The 21848-nt window shown below is 41.5% G+C and overlaps 1 protein-coding gene across 1 annotated transcript in view; it reads right to left on the bottom strand.

Annotated features, from left to right (window-relative positions):
• HACD3 (3-hydroxyacyl-CoA dehydratase 3) overlaps positions 1–21039 on the bottom strand; it is a 39171-nt gene extending 18132 nt beyond the window's left edge. The window contains exons 1-4 of the mRNA XM_026009149.2: positions 20727–21039; positions 3953–3995; positions 2032–2105; positions 626–790 (exon numbers count right to left, since the gene is read on the bottom strand). Of these exons, the coding sequence (XP_025864934.1) occupies positions 626–790; positions 2032–2105; positions 3953–3995; positions 20727–20813 (369 nt within the window). The 5' untranslated portion in view covers positions 20814–21039. The remainder of the gene's footprint in view (positions 1–625; positions 791–2031; positions 2106–3952; positions 3996–20726) is intronic.
• Between the last annotated feature and the right edge of the window lie 809 nt (positions 21040–21848).

The raw sequence follows: 21848 nt of genomic DNA, 5'->3' as shown, positions 1-21848 counted from the left end.
AGGGTCTAGAAGCTATAGCTAGAGCCCAGATCTTGGCTTCCACTACTATTCGCCAATAAAAAGAACAGCTTCTTGAAGAAAGACTGACTCTACAGCTGGAGCCGGGAATACACAAGATAACCCTGGGGCAGCTTATAGTGCTGGAAATTAAGGAGGTTCCCCCCAAAAAGCCCCCCCAAAAAAGCCTCACATGATGGAACTTTGTCAAAAAGGACACAAGAACTAATGGGAACAGCGTCCAACGGCCAAAGCTAGAACATCACGAACAACAAAATAAATAATACAGTATGCGGTTATAACTCAAACTATAAAATAAATATTCATCAGTCCATATGGATATAAACAAATGATTGAATAAATAAATGGAAGAGAACACAATAGGAATGAAACCTCTGTGGTCCTCCTCTCCAAAATCCCATTACCCTCTCTGATCATGAGAAACATATTCAACAATCCCAGTTGAGGGACAGTCTACAAAACGTATTACCAGTACTTCTATAAAACCATGTTTCCAGGTCTTTAACTGAATTTGTAACTTTGTCCCTATTCTATCAGACCCAGATAGGTATCTGAGGGGGCCCAAATAACATCCCAATCACTTGGGTTCCTTGGGGTCCTTACTGACCTTGGCTCTGAGCTCCATTTCTGCATCAGACTCGTCCAGCCAGCGATCAAAGTCAGGAGCCAAAAAGAGTGGGCGCTTCTCCTGCTTAGTGAGTCTCTCCCACCACTGACTCACCTTCTTCTGTACTGTGATGTTTACCTGCCTCTGGGTCAGTTTGTAAACCGGCTAGAAGAGAACATGAGAATGTGAGAATGCCCCACCTTCCCATCCCCGACTCCTCCCCCTGCAACTGCACCAAGCCCATGTGGCTCCACGGAAGGAAGGCTCCCCTCATCCTTCTCTGTTCTCAGAACATCCAGACCAAGGGCTGGTACAGCAAAGAACTGGTAAGAATGGCACTGTCTCTGATTCCTCCAGGGAATGACACAGAAGGAAATCAGAGTAAGAAAGGCATACAGTTGTGTTATCCTAGAGGAAACTAGATGCACCTCCGGCCAGGTCTGCATCACGCAAGGCACGACATCCACTCACTCTTCCAGGGCATCTTGCTTGTCAAATGTCCTTCCCATGAAGATGACTGAATTCAAATGGTCAACAGTCCCTGCCATTGGTGAACCCTTTAGGAAAGTCTATTCAAGGCTGGAACTTGCTGGATCATTACAACTCTAACACAAGGGTCAGCCTAGGGTGTCCTCCCAACTAAACTCAAATTCTTGGAGGCTAAAGAATTTATATTTCTATAATATATATATATATTATATATAAAGGGCCTCTTCCTTTGCCTCTAAAGCAAGACCCACGACAGGTTCTCAACCCCTTAAACCACTGCTGACTATTAAACCAGCGAAAACAAAAATCTCCTGCACAAAGAGATCAATCTGCTCGAGCCCCCAAAGATAAGAGTGTAATTCCAGAAACTGAAATACACCTTCTATTAGATTCTCTCTTCTCCTGTCAGAGAAGCTTCCCTTGAGCTCTGAGAAAAAGGAAACGTTATTTATACTTCCCTCATTCCTTTCTGCTTCCCCCTGTTCTGATTTCCACTGCCCCCGAAGCAAAGGCACATGAAAGTAAGCCCCCAGCGTGGGCTTTACCTACCTCACGTAACTCTGCTCCAAGAGTGTCATACTCCTCTGTCTTCATTAACATCAGAAAATATCAGAGCTAGAAAGGACCCTAAGGATTTCTTAGTCCAACCCTTCATTTAAAACATGAGGGAACTAACTCACAAAAGTGAAGAGACTTGTTCACACTGCTAAGAAAGGCAGAGCCCAGATTCACCTGAGGCTTTCTGGCTTTCCCACTCCTCTGCAGCTAAAATCAAGACTCAGTCCCCAACCAAAGGACTATATTCTCCTTTGGTTTTTATCCTTTTTCCCCCAAAACCCCAACCCCCCCATATTTCACTGAACTCCTAGTATTTATTTCCTAAAATGGAAAGGGAAATGAGAAAAGAAAGAACATACCTCTGGTTTCACAAGGTCTAAGAACTCCAAGTGAAATTCATACACGTTGTCTCCTTTGGCGCCGTGTCCCTGAGCTATGAGGAAAGAAATGTGGGTTACTGAGAACTGGCAAAGTGAGGCCATCCAAAAGCTTGGTGCAGTTCTTTCAGAAGTATACAAACAGTAATGGGTCCTGCCAAAATGAGTAGGGACTTGTGAGCAGAGCCACTCAACAGCTAGATAAGCTGGATCCCGGACAAAAGTTCACCTCCATATGTCCTTCTGATGATCAGTTCCAGAACATTTACTTAATCTCCCAATGTGGCTTTGATAAAATCCAGTACAAATAATAGGCAGGAAAAAGAATACCAAAAGCAAAGCCAAAGAGGTCACAGAGCTATAAATTTAACTTTCACGTTTACTTTGGCATTGACTCCAGGGCACAGAAATAGCAGGTGGGTATGTTATCTTGACTACCACTAAGGAAAGCTGCAGAGCACACGGAAATGCTGGACTGCCTCAAAGAAAGCTCTGAATCTAACACCTCCCAACCAAGTTTACAAAATGAAGAAGCTGACTTCCCCCTTAACACATTTCAAATGAAACAAAAAAGAGAAATATGATTTCCTCAGCTCATTCCTGAGAGGACAAATGGATCTGGGAGGAAAGACCCTGAGTGGACCATTACACCATCCTCGTGCCTTGACATGGCTCCTTTCACCAAAACAAACAGGTGTCATGCCTAGGTGTCAATGGCTGCTGGGCATCTCTTCTCCTCTCTCTGACTTGTCCATCATTTGGTTTATTTCCTCATCCGGCCACATGTGGTATAACTTGCCTAATATTTGCTACAAGTGCCTATTGTTCTGAGACCAGAAATTCCTTAAGGTTGAGCAGTCCATAATCTCCGAGTGGCAAGATACGCTTTCATCCCTTAACTTCCTTTCAAATGTATTAACACCCAAAAGCTCTGAGCCACTGCCACAACTGCTCTCACCTTGAAAAGCTGATATAAAAGCCAGGCTGTGCGTTCATGCAAGCATATTAAGGTAGATGGGATTTCAAGTAAAGCAGAAACTCCTCAATGTCCCATAACCCCAGTCACTGACTAAAGACATTCCAAGGAACTAGAACAAAGAGAGAGGAAGGGGAATCCTACCCCACTGGGTGACAAGGAATCTGACCTACCCTCTCAGGCACAGCAGCATACCTGCTGACTACCAAGGAGAACAGAGCCAGAGGCAGATTCACAGAATCAAAGACTGTCAGAGCTACAAAGGCTTGAGGTATCATCTAGAAAGCCGTGTTTCTTAAACTGACCTGTTTAAGTGTAGCATCAGAGAACTGAAGAGTCTCATTAAGAAAATTTCTAATTTTTGTTTCAATTATAATAATCTTTAAAAAAAAAAGATGTGTATTCTGGATCATCTAAATGGCTACCTTATAATCAAGTACTGACACACAAGCTTAGCCAAGTATCACTTAAAGTGACCATATTTAATTCTTAACATGTTTTCTCAAACTAGGGTCCATGGCCCAGGAGGATCATAAGGACATATTCTCAGATGTCCCTAGGTCCTAAAGTTTGAGAAACACAGATTATAACCAAATATCTTCATGTTAAGTCCAGAGAAGTCCGTAAGTTGTCCAAGGATAGCAGAATTAGAGCTAGAAGACAGATCTCCTGATTTCCAGCCCGGGATTCCTTCTCACTCTATCTACTGCTTCTCCAAGAGGAAAGCAGGACTTCTAAGTCCTAATAAGTTTTTTGACTTTTCTAATCATGTATTTCAAAACAATCTAGTTTACCCCAAGAGCAACAGAGAGGTGAGCATCAATAGAAAGGGAATAAAACAAATAGATAAAAAGAAAAAGAAAAAGTAACCACCACCATGCCTCTTTAGCTGTGTAGAGAGCAGGGAGCATTTGCCCGGATACTGACCTTTGAAATGCAGCACATTTTCAGTGATGCTGATGGCAGGATTCTGTGAAAAGAGACCAAGGATGCGAGAAGGGCATTTTAATAGGAGAAAAATGAAATTAAAACCGGGGCTAACTCCCCTCCATCCTTCCCCCTTAGGGACTCAGCCCCTACCTGTGCCTCCCCCAGAAAATATATTTAGTTGTTTATGCACAGCTCAGTGCAGGGGTTTTCTATGTCTGTCTGTACCCATCTGAGATTGTAGACATCTGTAAGAATAATGCTGAACTGCTCTAACTGTGCAGAATAATCAGATACTGACTCAGTCCATTCTGATCATGGCAAATGGTACAAGGTGCTATGGGAGGTGTTTCCGGAGAGTACACAGATCTCTAAGACTCAGTCCCTGAGCTGTGGAGGCAGAAAATCTAGTGGAATAGATGATGACTCATTTCCTGTAAGAAGATCCCAAATAGTATCAAGTAACATATGCTCAAGACCAAGAGAGTAGTAAAAAGCAGTTAGTGTTATAGGTGTTAACAAGAGCAAGCACAAGAATAGGATGGCTGAGGAAAGGTTCACCAGAAGTGAAACCTATACTGCACATGAAGAGTAAATTCATTCCAGTAGGTAGAGAGAAGGGTTGACAATTACAGGGGATCCATTCAAAATGGAAACATGCTGTGCGCATCCCTCCCTCAGGCTCCATCCCTCCCTCAGGCTCTGTGCTCTTAACCCCCATCCGAACCAACACTAGAAGAGATCAAAATTCTCCAAATTGTTCACTTATTCCCAGAAATTGCTACATGACTTTAATAGCATAACTTAAAGTGAAACTACTTAATTCTTTTTTTATTTTTTTTAATTCTTCTTTTAATGGATGAGAAATTACTCACCTCCTACCTCCCAGCACAAATTAATAAGCAAGGAGCAGTATGTTGTTTCCAGTGCTGTAACTAATTCATTTATTTTTCTCCTGCAGGTTCAGCTCTGTGCTCCATCAGGCATTGAAGGAAACCAACAAGGCAGAAGGTTGGAAAGGGGGTATGCCAATGGGGAGAGGGAACGTACATGCTCTATTCACAGCCAAGAGTGTTAGGAAAAGGGAAAGAATGAAGGCTGGGGGCGGAGGGGCATTTGAGCCAAGCTTCATGTTGAGAACCTCCCCAGTGGGAGTACAGATCTCAAGCTGAGATGCTCACCCAAAGGATCTTCAAATTCTAGATGATCTGTGGCAGGAAGGGGGAGTTAGGGAACCTCAGCAAAGAGGCTACACTTCCAGGGGCATGGTTCCTGAGTAAGGGAAACAGCGTTTTGATGTAAATATTTTCATTAAAGCTAAATAAGTTCTAGAATGTCTTGGGGGTAAGTTTCCTACCCAAGTCACTTCTTGCCCATCTCAGTGTGTTTCCTATACTCTAAATCACTTGGAAGGAAAAAGGAATGAAATTGAATCTGTATTGAAAAACTTCTGACAAACAAAAGTCCAGGACCAAATGGCTTCAAGGGTAAACTCTACCAAACATTTAAAGAAGAACTAATATCCATCTTTCTCAAACTATTTCAAAAATTGAAGAGGAAGGAACATTTCCAAAGCTATTCCATGAGGCCACCATTACCCTGATACCAAAACCAAAGATACTACAAACACACACACACACACACACACACACACACACACACACACACAACAAACAAACAAAACACACACACACACACATATCAGTATCTCTGATGAACCCAGAAGCAAAAATCTTCAACAAAATATTAGCAATTAGGAGCTCCTGGTTGGCTCAGTCGGTTAAGCATCTGCCTTTGGCTCAGGTCATAATCTCAGCGGCCCGGGGGCCTGGGGTCCTAAGGTTCTGGGCTCAAGCCCTGCTTTGGGCTCCCTGCTCAGTGAGGAGTCTGCGTCTCCCTCTCCCTCTGCCCCTCCTGCACTCTCTCTCAAAAATAAATAAAATCCTTAAATGAAATTACTGAACTGAATTCAACAATACATTAATAGAATCATATACCATGATCAAGTGAGACTTACTCCAGGGATGCAAAGATGGTCCAATATTAGACCAGCAAACAAATCAACATGATACACAACATTAACAAAATGAAGGATAAAGTCACAGAATCATCTCAATAAAGAAGAAAAAGCATCGACAAAATTTAATATCCAATGATAAGTACATAAAATTTATCATTATTTATGATAAAGCCTCTCAACAAAGTCCTTGTAGGTGGAATACACCTCTACATAATAAAGGTCATAGAGGGGCAGCCACGGTGGCACAGCAGTTTAGCGCCGCCTGCAGCCCAGGGTGTGATCCTGGAGACCGGGGATCAAGTCCCACGTCGGGCTCCCTGCATGGAGCCTGCTTCTCCCTCTGCCTGTGTCTCTGTCTCTGTCTCTCTCTCTCTCTGAATAAATAAATAAATAAATAAATAAATAAATAAATAATCTTAAAAAAAAAGTAAACTATAAAAAAATAAAGGTCATAGAGGACAAACTCACAGCTAACATCATATATAATCAATGGTGAGAACCTGAAAGCTTTTCCTCTAGGATCAGGAAGATAAGGATGACCAATCTCCTCACTTTTATTTAATACAGTACTGTAAATCCTAGCCACAGCAATCAGGCAAAAAAAACAAAAACAAAAGGCATCCAAATTGGTAAGAAAAAAAAAAAGTAAAATTATCATTATTTACAGATGACATGAAACTATATACAGAAAACCATAAAGATACCACCAAAAAACTACTAGAATAAATGAATTCCATAAAGTTGCAGGATACAAAATCAATACACAGATATGTGCTGTACTTCTATATACTAATAATGAATTACCAGAAAGAGAAATTAAGAAAACAACTTCATTTGCAATTGCATCAGAAAGAATAAAATAGTCTAGGAAAAAAATTAACTACAGAAGTGAAAGACCTGTGCTCTGAAAACTCTAAGACATTGACAAAAGAAATTAAAGAGGATGCAAATAAAAAAAAAATAATAAAGAGGATGCAAATAAATGGAAAGATATATTCCATGCTCATGGATTAGAAGAATTAATATTGGTAAAATGTCCACTACCCAAAGCAATCTCCAGATGAAATGCACTCCCTACCAAAATACCAATGGCATTCTTCACAGAACTAGAATAAATAATCTTAAAATTTGTACAGAGCAACAAAAAGACCCAAACAGCCAAAGTAATTTTGAGAAAGAAGAACAAAGCTGGATATCATGCTCCCTGATTTCAAACTATAGGAATAACAAAGCTATAGTATATATATATACTATATATATATATATACACACACACACACACACACACACACATATAGCATACCAGAAAGCTATAGTAACCAAAATAGTATTAGTATAGTACTTGTACAAAGATAGACACATAAAAAAAATAGACACATAAATCAATGAAACAGAACAGAGAGCCCAGAAATAAAGCCACCCTTCCATGGTCAATTAATCTATGGCAAAGGAGGCAAGGATATGCAATGAGGAAAAGACAGTCTCTTCTATCAATGGTGTTGGAAAAACTGGGCAACTACAAATAAAAGAATAAAATTGGATCACTTTCTCACACCATCTACAAAAATAAACTCAAAATAGATTATAGATTAAAAATTTCAATGTAAGACCTGAAACAATAAAACTCCTAAAAGAAAACATAGATAGTAAAATCCTGGACATTGGTCTTTGAAATATTTTTTTTGGGGGGGGGGTACCTGGGTGGCGCAGCCAGTTGAGCATCCAACTCTTGGTTTAGTTCAGGTCATGGTCTCAGGGTCCTGAATTTGAGCACTACACCAGGTTCCATGCTCAGCTCGGTAGGCTTCAGACTCTCTCTCTCCCTTTCCCTCTGCCCCTCCCCAATGCTTTCACGCTTGCACGCACTCTCTCTAAAACAAATCTTAAACAAAAAGAAAAAAATTTTTTTGGAGCTGTCTCTTCAGGCAAGGACAAAGAAGTAAAACAAATAGGACTACCTCCAACTAAAAAGCTTTTCCACAGTGAAGGAAATAATTAACAAAACAAAAAGGCAATTCTTGAATGGGAAAATACATTTGTAAGTGATCTTTACTGTAAGAGATTAATATCCAAAATCTATCAAGAATTCATCTACAACTCAACATCAAAAAAAATATCCAATTTAAAAATAGGCCCAGGATCTGAATAGACATTTTTCCAAAGAAGGCATACAGATGGCCAACGGACACATGAAAAGATGCTAAACATCACTAATCATCAGGGAAATGCAAATCAAAACCATATCACCTTACACCTGTCAGAATGGCTATTATCCAAAAAAAAAAAAAAAAATCCTCCCTTTCCACCCCCCTAAAAAAGCTTGGTGAGGATGTGGAGGAAAGGGAGCCCCATGTACTGTTGATGGGAATGCAAATTAGTGCAGCCACTATGGAAAACAGTGTGGAGGTTCCTCAAAAAATTAAAAGTAGAATTACCATATAATCCAGCGATTCTACTTCTGGGTATCTATCCCAAAGGAAATGAAAACACCGATTTGAAAAGATATATGTATCCCTACGTTCACAGCAGCATTATTTATAATGGCAAGAATACATAAGCAACAGATGAATGGGTAAAGAAGATGTGGCATATATACACAATGGAATATTAGCCACCAAAAAGAACGATATCTTGCCATTTGTGAAAATATGACTGGACCTAGAGGCTATTATGCTAAGTGAAGTAAGTCTTAAAAGAAAGAAACAAATACTGTATGATTTCACATGTATGTGGAATCTAAAAAAACAAAAACGCAAAACAGAAACACTCATAAATACAAAGAATAAACCGGTAGTTGCCAGAGAAGAGAGGGGTAAGGGAATAAGTGAAATAGGTAAAGGAGATTAAGAGGTACAAACTTCCAGTTATAAAATAAATAGAGGCGCCAGGGTGGCTCAATCGGTTAAGCACCTGCCTTCGGCTCAGGTCATGATCCCAGGGTCCTGGAATCAAGGCCCACGTCAGGCTCCCTGCTCAAGGGGAGTCCGCTTCTCCCTCTCCCTCTGCCCCTTCCCCTGGCTTGTACACACTCGCATGCTTGCTCTCTAATAAACAAAGTCTTTAAAAAAATAAAATAAAACTAAGTCATGGGAATATAAGGTAAAGGGAATCTAGTCAATAATATAATAACTCTATATGGTGACTGATGTAACAGACTTTCTGTGGTGATCATTTCATAATGTATATAGATGTCAAATCACTATGCTGTACACCTGACACTAATATGTCAGCTGCATTTTTTAAAAAAAGAATATAAATTTCCTGCCAACCTCTACTTTGGTTGCATATTTCAAGCTTTGAATGTAGTATTTTCATTATTATTCAGTCTGACATATTTCCTAGTATTCATTATTGTTTCTCTCTTGACACATGGGTTACTGAGAAGTATTTAATTTCCAAACATATGAGATTTTCCAGTTATCTTGTTATTCCACTTGAACTGTACAGTGATCAGAGGGCATTCTCTGTATGATTTTAATCCTTTCAAATTTGTGGAGACCTATACTCGGAAACACTATAGAGTCAAACTGCATAAATGTTCTGAGTGAACTTAAATGTGTGTTCTGGAATTTAGATACAGTGTTCTACTGGATTTACTGCTAATCATTCGTTCACATAATCTATATCTTTACTGGATTTTATCTTGTTATTCTATCAATTACTGAGCAATCACACTATTGTCAACTAGTCTGTTTCTCCTTCTCCTTCTATTATTTTATGTATTCTATTATTTTATGTATTTATGAGGCTGTTAGTTACATATAACTTTAATATTGTTCTACCTTCCTGGTGAATTCAAACCTCTATCATTATGAAATGACCTTTCTATCTCTGAAAATACATTTTTGTCTAAAACTCTAATCTGATTATCAGCACAGCTCTGTCACCAGGATCTGCGTTTGCCACGCACCTACGAGCTGGCCTCTACCAGTTGTGATCACTTTAAACTAAATTCATGAGCATTTTTAGATCTTCAAAACTGTGTACACTTGGGCTATATAATCTTATAATCTTTTAAGAGCCAACTAATGATTTTTAACTCCTCTGCTTAGTGCTAAGACCTCTGGGGATGGGAGTTAGGATGGATTTCATCCCATTTTCATAATTTCTGACAGAATTACAGAGTTCGGTGGACTGCTACCTAAGCCTTTAGACATTTAGATCTCATTTAAATCATTAGTATTTAAGCCACCTGGGTGGCTCAGTCAGTTAAGCATCTGCGTTTGGCTCAGGTCATGGTACCAGGGTCCTGGAATCAAGCTCTGAGCTGGGCTCCCTACTCAATGGGGAGTTTGCTTCTCCTCTCCCCCTGTCTCTCTCCTGGCTTGTGCACATACTTGATATCTCTCACTTATTTTCTCTCTCAAATAAAATATGTAAATAAATAAATCATCAATATTTAGTTTTGCACATGTATGTGATTAATATATGCACAAAGAAAGTTATAGAACAAGCATGAGGCTGCTATCTTCATAAGGTACTGTTTCCAATATCAGCCCTTGGCAGGCATCGGAAAACCTGGCTTTCCTCCATCCCCTAACAGTTGGTTCACTGTGCCTACAGACAATGTGATTAATGGTGAACACCAACTTTCCTTCTGGGAGTCTAGAATTTGGGTACATGAGTGCTAACTCTCTAATGGGCTTCCCTGGGCAGAAACATTACATATAAGTCACTGCAGTTTTCATCGCTGGAAAAAAAGAGCAACTCAAGTGTACACCCACAGGAAGGTTTGAGAGGATGAGAAGAAGCCCTGTTGCATGGAATTTCGCTGCACTCCACCTGGAGTACAACTATACACTGAATCTCAAAGGTCTTTCTAGTGAATCACCAAATACACAGGCGGGTGCTGGGCATCCCTCCTAAAAAAAGTGTCTCAACCCAATATTTTATTTTGAAAAAATTTTAATGCATTTAAAACACTGAGGAGAAAAACAGTATAATGAATACTCATGCCATTCATCAATTGATTATATTTATCATACTAGCTTTTTATACATGCGACTTTTCTCAACCATTTCACCAACTGCAGACATCATGACACTTTACCTCTGAACCTTTCAGCATGCTTCTTCTAAATACAAGGATGTTCTCTTACATAATGACCACACTTTTCTCACACCTAGAAACAAAAATTCTGTATCTTCTACTAAAGTTTCTATTCAAACAATTGCCTGAAAAAATGTTTGTTTCAGTTACCTACTGTAATGCAGAACTTCACTGCTTAAAACAACCATTTTATTATCTTAAACTAAGCTATGCATGGTGACTGAGCTTAGCTGGACAGTTATGCTCCATGTGATGTTGGCTAGCTCTGTAGTATATTGGGCTGGCACATCCAAGATGAGTCACTCCAATGGCTCAGAGTTGACGTTGGTTGTCATTTGAGAGTTTAGCTGGGACTGCTGACTGGAGTACCTGTATGTGTGACCTCTCTGTGTGATTTGGGTTTCTCACAGTTGGGCTGCTGAGTTCTGGGAGGAAATGTCTTAATAGAAAGTGTTCTAAAAGGGACACCTGGGTGGCTCAGTGGTTGAGCTTCTGCCTTTGGCTCAGGTCGTGATCCCAGGGTCCTGGGATCGACTCCCACATCAGGCTCCCCATAGGGAGCCTGCTTCTCCCTCTGCCTATGTCTCTGCCTCTCTCTGTGTGTCTCTCATGAATAAATAAAATTTAAAAAAAAAGAAAGTGTAAATAAAATTTTAATAAAATTTAAAAATTTTTAATTAAATTAAATTTAATTTAATTATTAATTTAATTTAATAAAATTTAAAAAGAAAGAAGAGAGAAGCACAAGCTGGCAGTCCTCTTAAAAAGGTTAGGACTGGAACTGGTCACAGCATCATTTTGCAGCATTCTATTAATTAAGTTGCCACAGGACCTGCCCAGATTCAAAGGAAGAGAAAATAGAGCCCAATTCACAATGGAGCTCTTGATGTGGCTACTTTTAAACCATTATTACATTTTTGCCTGAAAAATAAATAAATAAATAAATCCAATCAACATTCATACATTCCATCTGACTGTTCTATCTTAACCTAACACAGACTTCTACTTTTATTATTTTTAATCCACACCAGTTACCTCAAAAAATGTATCACGTCTGGATTTGTCTGGACATCCCTTCATATTAATCATTTTTGACAAGAATATTGCATAGGTGACATGGGTATTTCTTCTTTCTTTCTTTCTTTCTTTCTTTCTTTCTTTCTTTCTTTCTTTCTTTCTTTCTTTCTTATAGTCACAGAGAGAGAGAGAGAGAGGCAGAGACACAAGCAGAGGGAGAAGCAGGCTCCATGCAGGGAGCCCGATGGGGGACTCGATCCCAGGTCTCCAGGATCACACCCCAGGCTGCAGGCGGCGCCAAACCGCTGCGCCACCAGGGCTGCCCTAATTCAATCATTCTTTCTTCATTTTTTAGCTGGCGTTCTTCTGTAAGGATTTTCCCTTTCTCTCTCTTTTCCCTCTTTATTTTTTTATACTGCAATTTGTATTGAGATAATTATAAAGCCACTTGCAGTGATAAGAAGGAACACCAAGAGCATTCTTTGCCCAATTTTTCCCCAAGACAGTATCTTACATACCTGTAATATAGTAAGTATCACAGTCAGGATATGGACATTGATATGGCCCACTTACCTTATTTACAGTTTCCCGGTTTGACTTATATTCATTTGAGTGCACATGTGTAAGTATTATAGGATTTATTACAAGTGTAGGTTCATCCCTCCATCAAAGTCAAGATACTGAACGCTTCCAGATCCCTGGCACTGCTCTTTTGTAACTGCACCCACGTCCTGCCCCTTCCACTAAGCCTCCCTCAGCATCACCATCTTCCTTTCCTTTGAAGTATCACTGTGGACTGATGGATCTTTTATTTTAGTTAGATTTAGATTTTAGTTCCCTTGGTCAAAATCCACTCTTATTCTTGTTGCTGTTCAAATGATCACAAATTTGGCCAGTGGAAATCCCTTCAGACCAGCTCCTATGTTATTCTGACACAACTTTGTAGCCTTTGACTATGAATTTTCTCTAGTACAGGCTTGGAATAATCAGCCATTTCTTCAAGGTCTTAATTCCTGGGGCACCTGGGTGGCTCAGTGGTTGAGCATCAGCCTTTGGCTCAGGTCATGATCCCAGGGTCCTGGGATTGAGTCCCTCATTGGTCTCTCAGAGGGGAGCCTACTTCTCCCTCTGCCTATGTCTTTGCCTCTCTGTCTCTCATGAATAAATAAATAAAATTCTTTAAAAAAAATTTACTCTTGAATCCACTCTGATCTAGTCTCTATCACCACCACTCCAATGAAACTGTTATTATTAAGATCAATAACCTCCATACTGGCAAATCCAATAGACATATAACCTCATCGTACCTAACCCCTAAGCAGCACAGGACACAGGTGACTACACCCCACAGAAATGGCTTCTAGGACACACACTAAAGGCACCATCTGGATTTTATTTCATGTTATTCCTTTTCTATCCTTTGTTGTCCTTTCTCCTCTGCTCAACTTCTAAATGGCTGAGTAGCTTAGGATTCAACCCTGGGCTGCTTCCTATATCCACCAGTTCTTATTTTTTATTTTTAAAGATTTTATTTATTTTCTTGGGAGAGGGAGGGAGAAAATGTGCACACAAGCACAGGGAGAGGGAGAAGTAGGCTCCCCACTGAGCAGGGAGCCCAACAGGACTCGATCCCAGGACCCTGACATCATGACCTGAGCCAAAGGCAATGCTTAACTGACAGAGCCACCCAGGCGCCCCAGCAACAGATTTTAACATCTATCAGTTTTCTGCCATATATTGGCATCTAAAAGGGCCAAATATTTTATAGGCCACAGAGAATTGATTTTGTTTTATTTATGGATTAATTTTTAATTTGACTTCACCAGCAAGTACTTTCCACTTAGTGATTCTGCAGGAGCTGTTCCCTCTCCCCACGACATTCAGTCCTCATAATCTTGCAGTTTCTTCACATTTAGGTCTCTGCTCAAATGACACTTCCTCAAAAAGACCTTCCCTGACAACCCAATCTGTGGCAATTCTCATGACCCCTTCTCATATTTTTCTTGTTTTGCCTTCTCCATAGCATTTGTTGTTATCTGGAACTATTCGATGAACTTGTTCACTTTGATTATAACTCTTCCACCACCACTACCAGCTCTAGCACATAAATTTCATTGAGAGGAGAGCCCTCCATCACCCATGCTCAGGCCCAAGTCCTGGAGTCTGGAAGACTCCCAAACACACAATAAGCCTTTACATGTATTTGTTAAATAAATCCAGTGTAAAACTGTGAGGTTTCTTTCATTAAAAAAAAAAAAAAAAATCTGGGCAGCCCTGGTGGCTCAGCAGTTTAGTGCCGCCTTCCGCCCAGGGCCTGATCCCAGAGACCCGGGATCGAGTCCCACGTCAGGCTCCCTGCATGGAGCCTGCTTCTCCCTGTGTCTGTGCCTCCCTCTCTCTTAAGGCATCATAAGGATGCCTTTCTCTCAGGATGCCTTTCTCTTTCTCTTTCTCTCTCTCTCTCTCTCTCTCTCTCATGAATAAATAAATAAAATCTTTAAAAAAAAAATCTGGTTTCCCAGCTTCTCTTTCACCAATTAGGAAAATCAGATGCCAACCTCAGATCTGCATTCTTACATGACAATAGCTCCTCCCTTAAGATGAACCCTATCCTCTCTAATTAACCACACTCCCCACCCAGCTCACTTCACAAACATTTACTGGGCACTCAGATATGCCAGGTATCGTTCAAAACGTTCCACATAATTAGATCACACACACACAGACACAAAGCACTAAAAAAAATAGTACTATTGTTATAAGGATTTTACAAATGGGAAACTGAGGCTTACAGAGGTTATATGACTGGCCCGAGATTACAAAGTCAGCAAGTGGCAAAACCGAGATTCAAATTAAGGCTCAAACACATTTGGGCTCCTCATCACTACACTACACTACTACACCGTACTACACTACACTACCACTATTTTGGGCATTTGAGTTGGTAACCTCTGATCTATACTCTCTACCTGGGCAAGCTCATCCTGTCTCAGGAATTTAAAAACTACAACTTAATACCTGACAATTCCAAATTTTGCTACGTTTCATCAATTCTAAAATGCACATTTTTTTACATTTAATATCTCTAAAATCAGCATATATAATTGATAGCAGCGCCTTACAAGTGCTTTGGCAAAGTGGCAGCCGTAACATGGCTGTCAGGGCCTGACGTGTGTGAACTTGGCTATTATTTCAGATGACTAGACAGTTGCAACTATTTTTCAGTCAATAAAACACTTGAAAGCTGTCTGAGGAAGGAGTAGGAGTCCTGGTTCTCATCTGGAAGTATTCTGTTGACATCGTCTGGTCAGATCAAGAAAGTGCCATCATCAAAACTTATAAACAGGTCATGATGACTTGAAAAAAAAATGGCAGAGATAACAGTAAGGCAATCTTCCAAAAATGCTGCATTACTAGTCCTCTTAATGGTATGGAGGATGATACTATGTGGGAAAACATAGACCATGACATCTCTGAGTAGAAAAGCGATTCAGAAGAGTAGACTAAAATATGAAGATGGTTTAGGAAAAATTTCACCAATTTATTTTGCTTAAATTTATGTGTACAGAAGAATGAACTATATATAGAAAGATATTTATGATTTTTAAAACTGTTTTTAAGCAAGAAAATAGGCAGTCCTGATGTCTGAAACTGATCTAACATTCACAGCTAGATCTGAAAATTATTACAAACTGGTCTAAAACTCACAGCAAAGCCATTTTGCTCTCCTATTGAACATAAACAATCTCAAAAAATAGCAAACCAACTCAGGTTACTCAGACCATGATAAAATGACACAACATAAGGTCAACTCATAATTTTGTCTAAGAACAAGTCATTCACTGGGCCATCCACAAAATATCCAATCACAGAATTGTCTCCACATTCTAATAGCATCCCATTAAAATGAATCCCTACTTCCTTAGGCCCTTTCCCAATCATCCAACCAAAGCCCAAATCCTATAACCACTTATTTCTAAAACCATCTTATTGACATCCCACGGTTCCCAAAATGTGTTCTCCCTCATTGAAACAAGCAATAAACCCACTGTTAAAACAAGGTGTTTCTCAAAATAAAGGCACATAGGACAAGGGAGGGGAAAATAAAACAAGATGAAATGAGAGAGGGAGACAAACCATAAGAGACTCTTAATCATAGGAAACAAACTGAGGGTTGTGAGAGGGGGATTGGGATAACTGGGTGACAGGCATTAAGAAGGGCATGTGATATAATGAGCACTGGATGTTATATACAACTGATGGATCTCTGAACTCTACCTCTGAAAGTGATAATACACTATATGTTAATTAGCTGAATTTAAATAAATAAAATTAAATTTAAAAACAAGATGTTTCTGGTGGTCTTTGGTGGGGTTGGGGGGAGAATTGTATAAAAATGTCCTATTGCTGAACAATCTCACCAACAATTGGTAATGTTGGATTTTTCATTTGTCCCAATCTAATGTAAAAAAAAAATTACCATTTTCTAACAAATACTATCCCTTTAATTTACATATCCCTTATTACAATTGAAATCAAGTATCTTTTCAGGGTTATTGGCCATTCTTATTTCCTTTTACTCTGAATTGCTTATATTTTCTGCCCCTTTTTCTAATGGGTAATACCTCTTTTTCTTATTGATCTGTAAGTGGTTCTTTATATTTTTCTGATGCTAGTCATCTGTCAGTGATAGCTTCTTCCAACTTGCCTTACATTTGTTAATCTTTAAGATTTATGTTTTGTGTGTCTTGTTTAATACATTCTTCCCTGTTGCAATACCATAAAGATAGTCTCCCCTATTTTCTTTTAGTTTTGCCTTATGCATTCAGGTCATTAACCATCTGGAATTGACTTTTGTGTATGACATGAGGCAAGATCTTATTTTATCTTTTTGCTATTTGGATTACCAACCATCCCCAAACAACCTCATGAATGGTTGATCCTTTCTCCTATTAATATGCAAAGCCACCTCTGCTATACAATATGTTTTGACATATGGAAAACTCTGCTAATAGACTCTACCCTTTTCTACTGCTCTTTGTGTTTCTCTCTCTCACCTAAAGTTTAATATTATAATAGTAATCCTTTCACTTAAATAGCAAACTAGATGGGCAGCCCAGGTGGCTCAGGAGTTTAGCGCTGCCTTTAGCTCAGGGCCTGATCCTGGAGACCCGGGATCGAGTCCCACGTCGGGCTCCCTGCATGGAGCCTGCTTCTCCCTCTGCCTGTGTCTCTGCCTCTCTGTGTGTGTGTGTCTCTCTCATGAATAAATAAATAAAATCTTAAACAATAAAAAAGAAGAGCAAACTAGAATTTACAAAGCACTTTCAAATCCATTATCCATTCAGACCTCAAAACAATCCTGTAAATTAGGTGTATTCACATTTATTCAGATGAAGACACTGAGGCACATAGGATTACGTGAATCATCCATAGCCACCAGATGGGAGGTAGAAGCACAAGAACCCAATCTCATGTCTTTGGTTACCTCTCTTTCTACCAGACTGTCCACCAAGTAAGAACAAGGACAGTATCTGTCAAACAGCTCCCAAACAAAGGTATGCACTTTGTCTATATACAACTAAAATCTACAAACCAAAACCTTGACAAACGAACAAATGCTTTAACAGCTATGGTTGTTGGCACAAACTTGTCTATTATGCTTATCTTGAAAATAAACTCTATTTGAAAATAACCTTGCCCTAGCCCACTGGACTCCAGCTGGCATCTTTGCTATTGCTTACCTCAAACACAGACAATGCTGCCACTGGAAGTCTTTACTGTACACCATTCCTCCCTCACATCAGTAGTGGTTTCTCAGCAGGCACTAGCCCTGCATCTCCAAGGACAGAATAAAGATGTGAAAACTGGACAGTTCTCTGTGTCTCAGAAAGGGAAGGGAACAAAGCTGATGCCCTCAAACTGCAATTCGACAGTAAATGTCAGTCACATACAAGGTGTGGGAAACGCCAAAAAACAGGGAGCAACAGAGAGCTGTCCAACAACCCAGCAGCTAGCTTAATGAGATAGGAGTAGGAGCTCCACAAACGGTTTTCATTGAATAAGTGAATTGCTCAATCCAGAGCCTGAATTACCAGTTCCACAGCCCTAGATGGAGCAATTAAGTGAGAATTTTTTTTTTTTTTAAAGAGCAGCCTTCACATTCAGGGGTAGCCTGTCACTCACAACTCGGCCATGTAATTCTCCTACTGAATGTAATGTCACAGAATACCAACCTCGGACAAGGTTATTCTGAAACCTTGATGAAATGAAACACAGGTCATTTCATAATTTTGCATAGGCACAGAAAAAATGTGGCCACTATGCCACCCCCAAAATACCAGGCAATACTTCTCTCTTGGCCAAAATGAGACTGCTACTTCTCTACCAATTACTTTTATTCTTTTACTAGTCTCTCCTCCTTACAGATAAGATTTATTCTGATAACCAACCACAGAATTGCCTCTGTTTTCTGACAGCATCCAAATCCTATAATCAGTTCTAACTCCCTTAGTGAGACAGCATTGTCCCCCATGGGCTATGCTCTCCCTTGTTGAAATGTGTAATAAACCCAACTTTTTAACCAGAGGTGTTTCCCTGGCAGTCTTTGGCTGTCGTGCATTGACATGGTATATAAGTCAGACAACCTAAGAGTCTAAGCCTTTCTCTTTCTAGAAAGTTCTTCTAATCTCAGTTTGACAAGAAAACTTCATCTCATTCCTGGAAGCCATCTCTAACTAAACATAAGAGAGGTAACAAATTCCTTTAACACCAGAGACCTGGTTCATATTTAACTCCAATTCAACCATAAACATATGCCTACACAAAACTTTTTGCCTGTATGGTTCTTCTAGATAGTATGCTCTTCGAAAGCCAAGGCTGTCTGACTCATCTCTGTAAATCTCTAGTACCTCACACATGGTAGATTTCTTTTATGAGTGGTATTAACACATTGCTTGGGGGGGAGGGGAGGTATTTTTTCCCAGAAATAAAAGGATTTCTCTCTCCAAAAGAAACTTCCATTTTTTTCCTCCACCTTTTCATTTCTTTAACCATAATACATTACAAATGTATGCCTTTCATATTTCTAAATATACCAAATATGATTAACACATATTCATCTTTCTTAACTAAGAGGTTTAGCTCTCTCAAGGCAAACATAAATATGATGCATTCTTTCACTTGTCCAACTAATTTCTATTTCTTCTGACCACCACCACCATCCTAGTCCCCTAAAAACACCTTTAGTGTTTGCGGCTTTGAAAAGTATCCCAGAATAGTACATCCTTAATTACATCATGACACCTAGAGAGGGTAGGGCCTGAGTTTAATTGGTCTACATAATGCTTGACTAAATTACTTTTTAAAAAGAGACTGTCATAACACATGTTCCACACTTACTGAAAACCCTCTCCAGATGGAGACTTTGATCCCCATCAATAATGATTGTTTCCTTCTTTACTGCAACACCCTGGAGCAGAGTAGAGGGAGGCAGTACAGAACATTTACTCATCTTCTGATGCAAAAATATAATCCAGTTTGGTTTAACACATTAAATGACACGCCATGCAATGCCACATCCTATTTAAAGGCATTATGGCCAGGGCTGTCTTTATCCTTCAGCGGGAAAACAGGTTTAAATTTCAGAAACAGAGACTTAATTCAACAAAATCAAATCCACACTTCAAAGAGCACCTACACTTTGCAAGAAATATGCCAGACAGGCGGACAGACAGAAACATAAACAACTGACTCAGGGGCAGAGAAAGTTGCATGGAGTGAAGGAGGTTACAAATCGCCATAGGTGTCATGGAAAAGTAGGGAGTCAGGATGACTGGAGAAAGAACATTCGAGATAAAAACTCCAGTTTCTCAAAACCTGGAATCCTGAATGGTTTGGACAGAGGCAGGGCGTACACAGGTCCTGGTATCTCCAACCATTTAGGAGGCATCGGCTTGTTCACACAGGGGGCTAAGGAAATCAAACATAAATGCTCGATGTAACTTAATTTTTAAGTTCTCTATGCAACTCCGCAAGCCTGAGCTCCCAACCCTTCAAAACGGGGGGTGGGGGGGTGGGGGAGGGAATCCACTTTCTCCGGGTCTTGTGGATTTTAAAATTAAAATTAATAAGAATGATTTCCGTCACTGAACGGTTGGAAGGTGGGTGTGGCCCCTCGGGGTGGGGGCGGGGGGCAGAGGCGGGCCTTGCGAACGTCGGACCGGCCCGGCGGGACCTCCCTGGCCAGCGCGGGACGTCCGGCCACCACCCTGCAAGCCGCTGTCGTTCTGCACCCCGGGCCCAAAGAGCTCTTCCCACGACTCGAGGGGCCTCGGCACACCCGAGCCTCGACGGCCAGGCCTCCGGGCCGAGAGCGGGTTCCAGCAGGCCGCAGACTGCGAACAAAGAGAAGGCCCGGGGCAGTCTCCGAGGGCCGCGAAGGTGTCACGCAGCCTCCGAAGGCACCTGCAGCCCTCAGGGGGTCGCGCCCCAGGCCCCAGGTGTGCGGGTGTTCCTCGACGAGGGCCAGCCTTTGCCTGGGCCTGGACGCCCAAAGTGCACCGGGGCGCCGAACCCGCTGGCGCACTGCAGGCTCTCCCGCGCGCTCCGGGACAAAGGGGATGGGGGAGATCGGCGGCTCCCAGGATGCGAGCCCGCCTTCGTCCCGCCATCCGCACCGGCCTTTACCTGCACGTCACTCAGCTCCACGCGCAGATACAGCTCGCGGTGTCGCTGAGCCCAGTAGACGTGCGGCGTCAGCACCTGATTCTCCATGGCCACACTGCCCGGGGCGCGGGGAGACGGTCGCGGCGCCTCGCTGCCTGCCTCGGGGAGTGAGCGACTGGAGCCTGCCGAACGCAGGCCACAAACCCCCGCGCTCTGGAGCGCCGGCAGCCGGCAACCTCGAGACGCCCCACGCTCTCGGGCTGCGCTTGCGCAGTGAAGATTGAGGGCGGGGGCGGCGCGGGCGCCCGCGGGAGGGGGCGGGGCCGGGCCGCGCAGAGGTGGGAGGGGGCGGGGCCTGCGCCCGTGACGCCGCAGCTTGAGGAGGCCGCCGGGGAGCTCGGGAATCAGCAGGTGCCTGCGGGGCGCTTTGCCCTCTTCCCCCGCGCGATGCTTTAAGACAGGCTTAAAAAGGAAAAACGAGGGATGCCTGGGCGGCCCGCGGTTAAGCGCCTGCCTTTGGCCCAGGGCGTGATCCTTGGGGCTCCCCTGCTTCTCCCTGTTACGTCTCTGCCCGTGTCTCTAATTAATAAATTCATTAGAAAAATGATGGAGGCATGAAGGACTGATCAGCGTGGGACTGGTGTATCTGGAAGGTCCCTCCCATTCTATCACCTATTAATTCAATGTTTATTGAGTGTCTACTAATTGCGCTGGGCTTCAAAGCTAAACCCTGGAGCGACAGCAGCAAGAGACAGTCCCTGTTGTCCTGGAACCCTGCAATTGCAAACATAATAAGGACGATGATGGTTATAGAGGAAGAACTGTGGAAAGAGGATGGAAGGGTATTCTAAAGAGGGGAGATCTTATAAGCCTAAAGGCTAGAGAGATTTTTAGCGTGAACCCACACAACTTTTTTTTTAAGATTTTATTTATTTATTCATCAGAGACACAGACAGAGAGAGGCAGAGACACAGGCAGAGGGAGAAGCAGGCATGCAGGGAGCCTGATGCGGGACTGGATCCCAGGACTCCAGGATCACGGCCTGGGATGAAGGCAGGCGCTAAACCGCTGAGCCACCCAGGGATCCCCCGAGCCCATAGAACTTTATGCGTGATGGAAATATTCCATTCTGCACTGCTCGGT

This window comes from Vulpes vulpes, chromosome 15, assembly GCF_048418805.1.
Source record: "Vulpes vulpes isolate BD-2025 chromosome 15, VulVul3, whole genome shotgun sequence".
Classification (NCBI taxonomy): domain Eukaryota; kingdom Metazoa; phylum Chordata; class Mammalia; order Carnivora; family Canidae; genus Vulpes; species Vulpes vulpes.
This window is presented reverse-complemented; position numbering and strand designations above follow the sequence as displayed.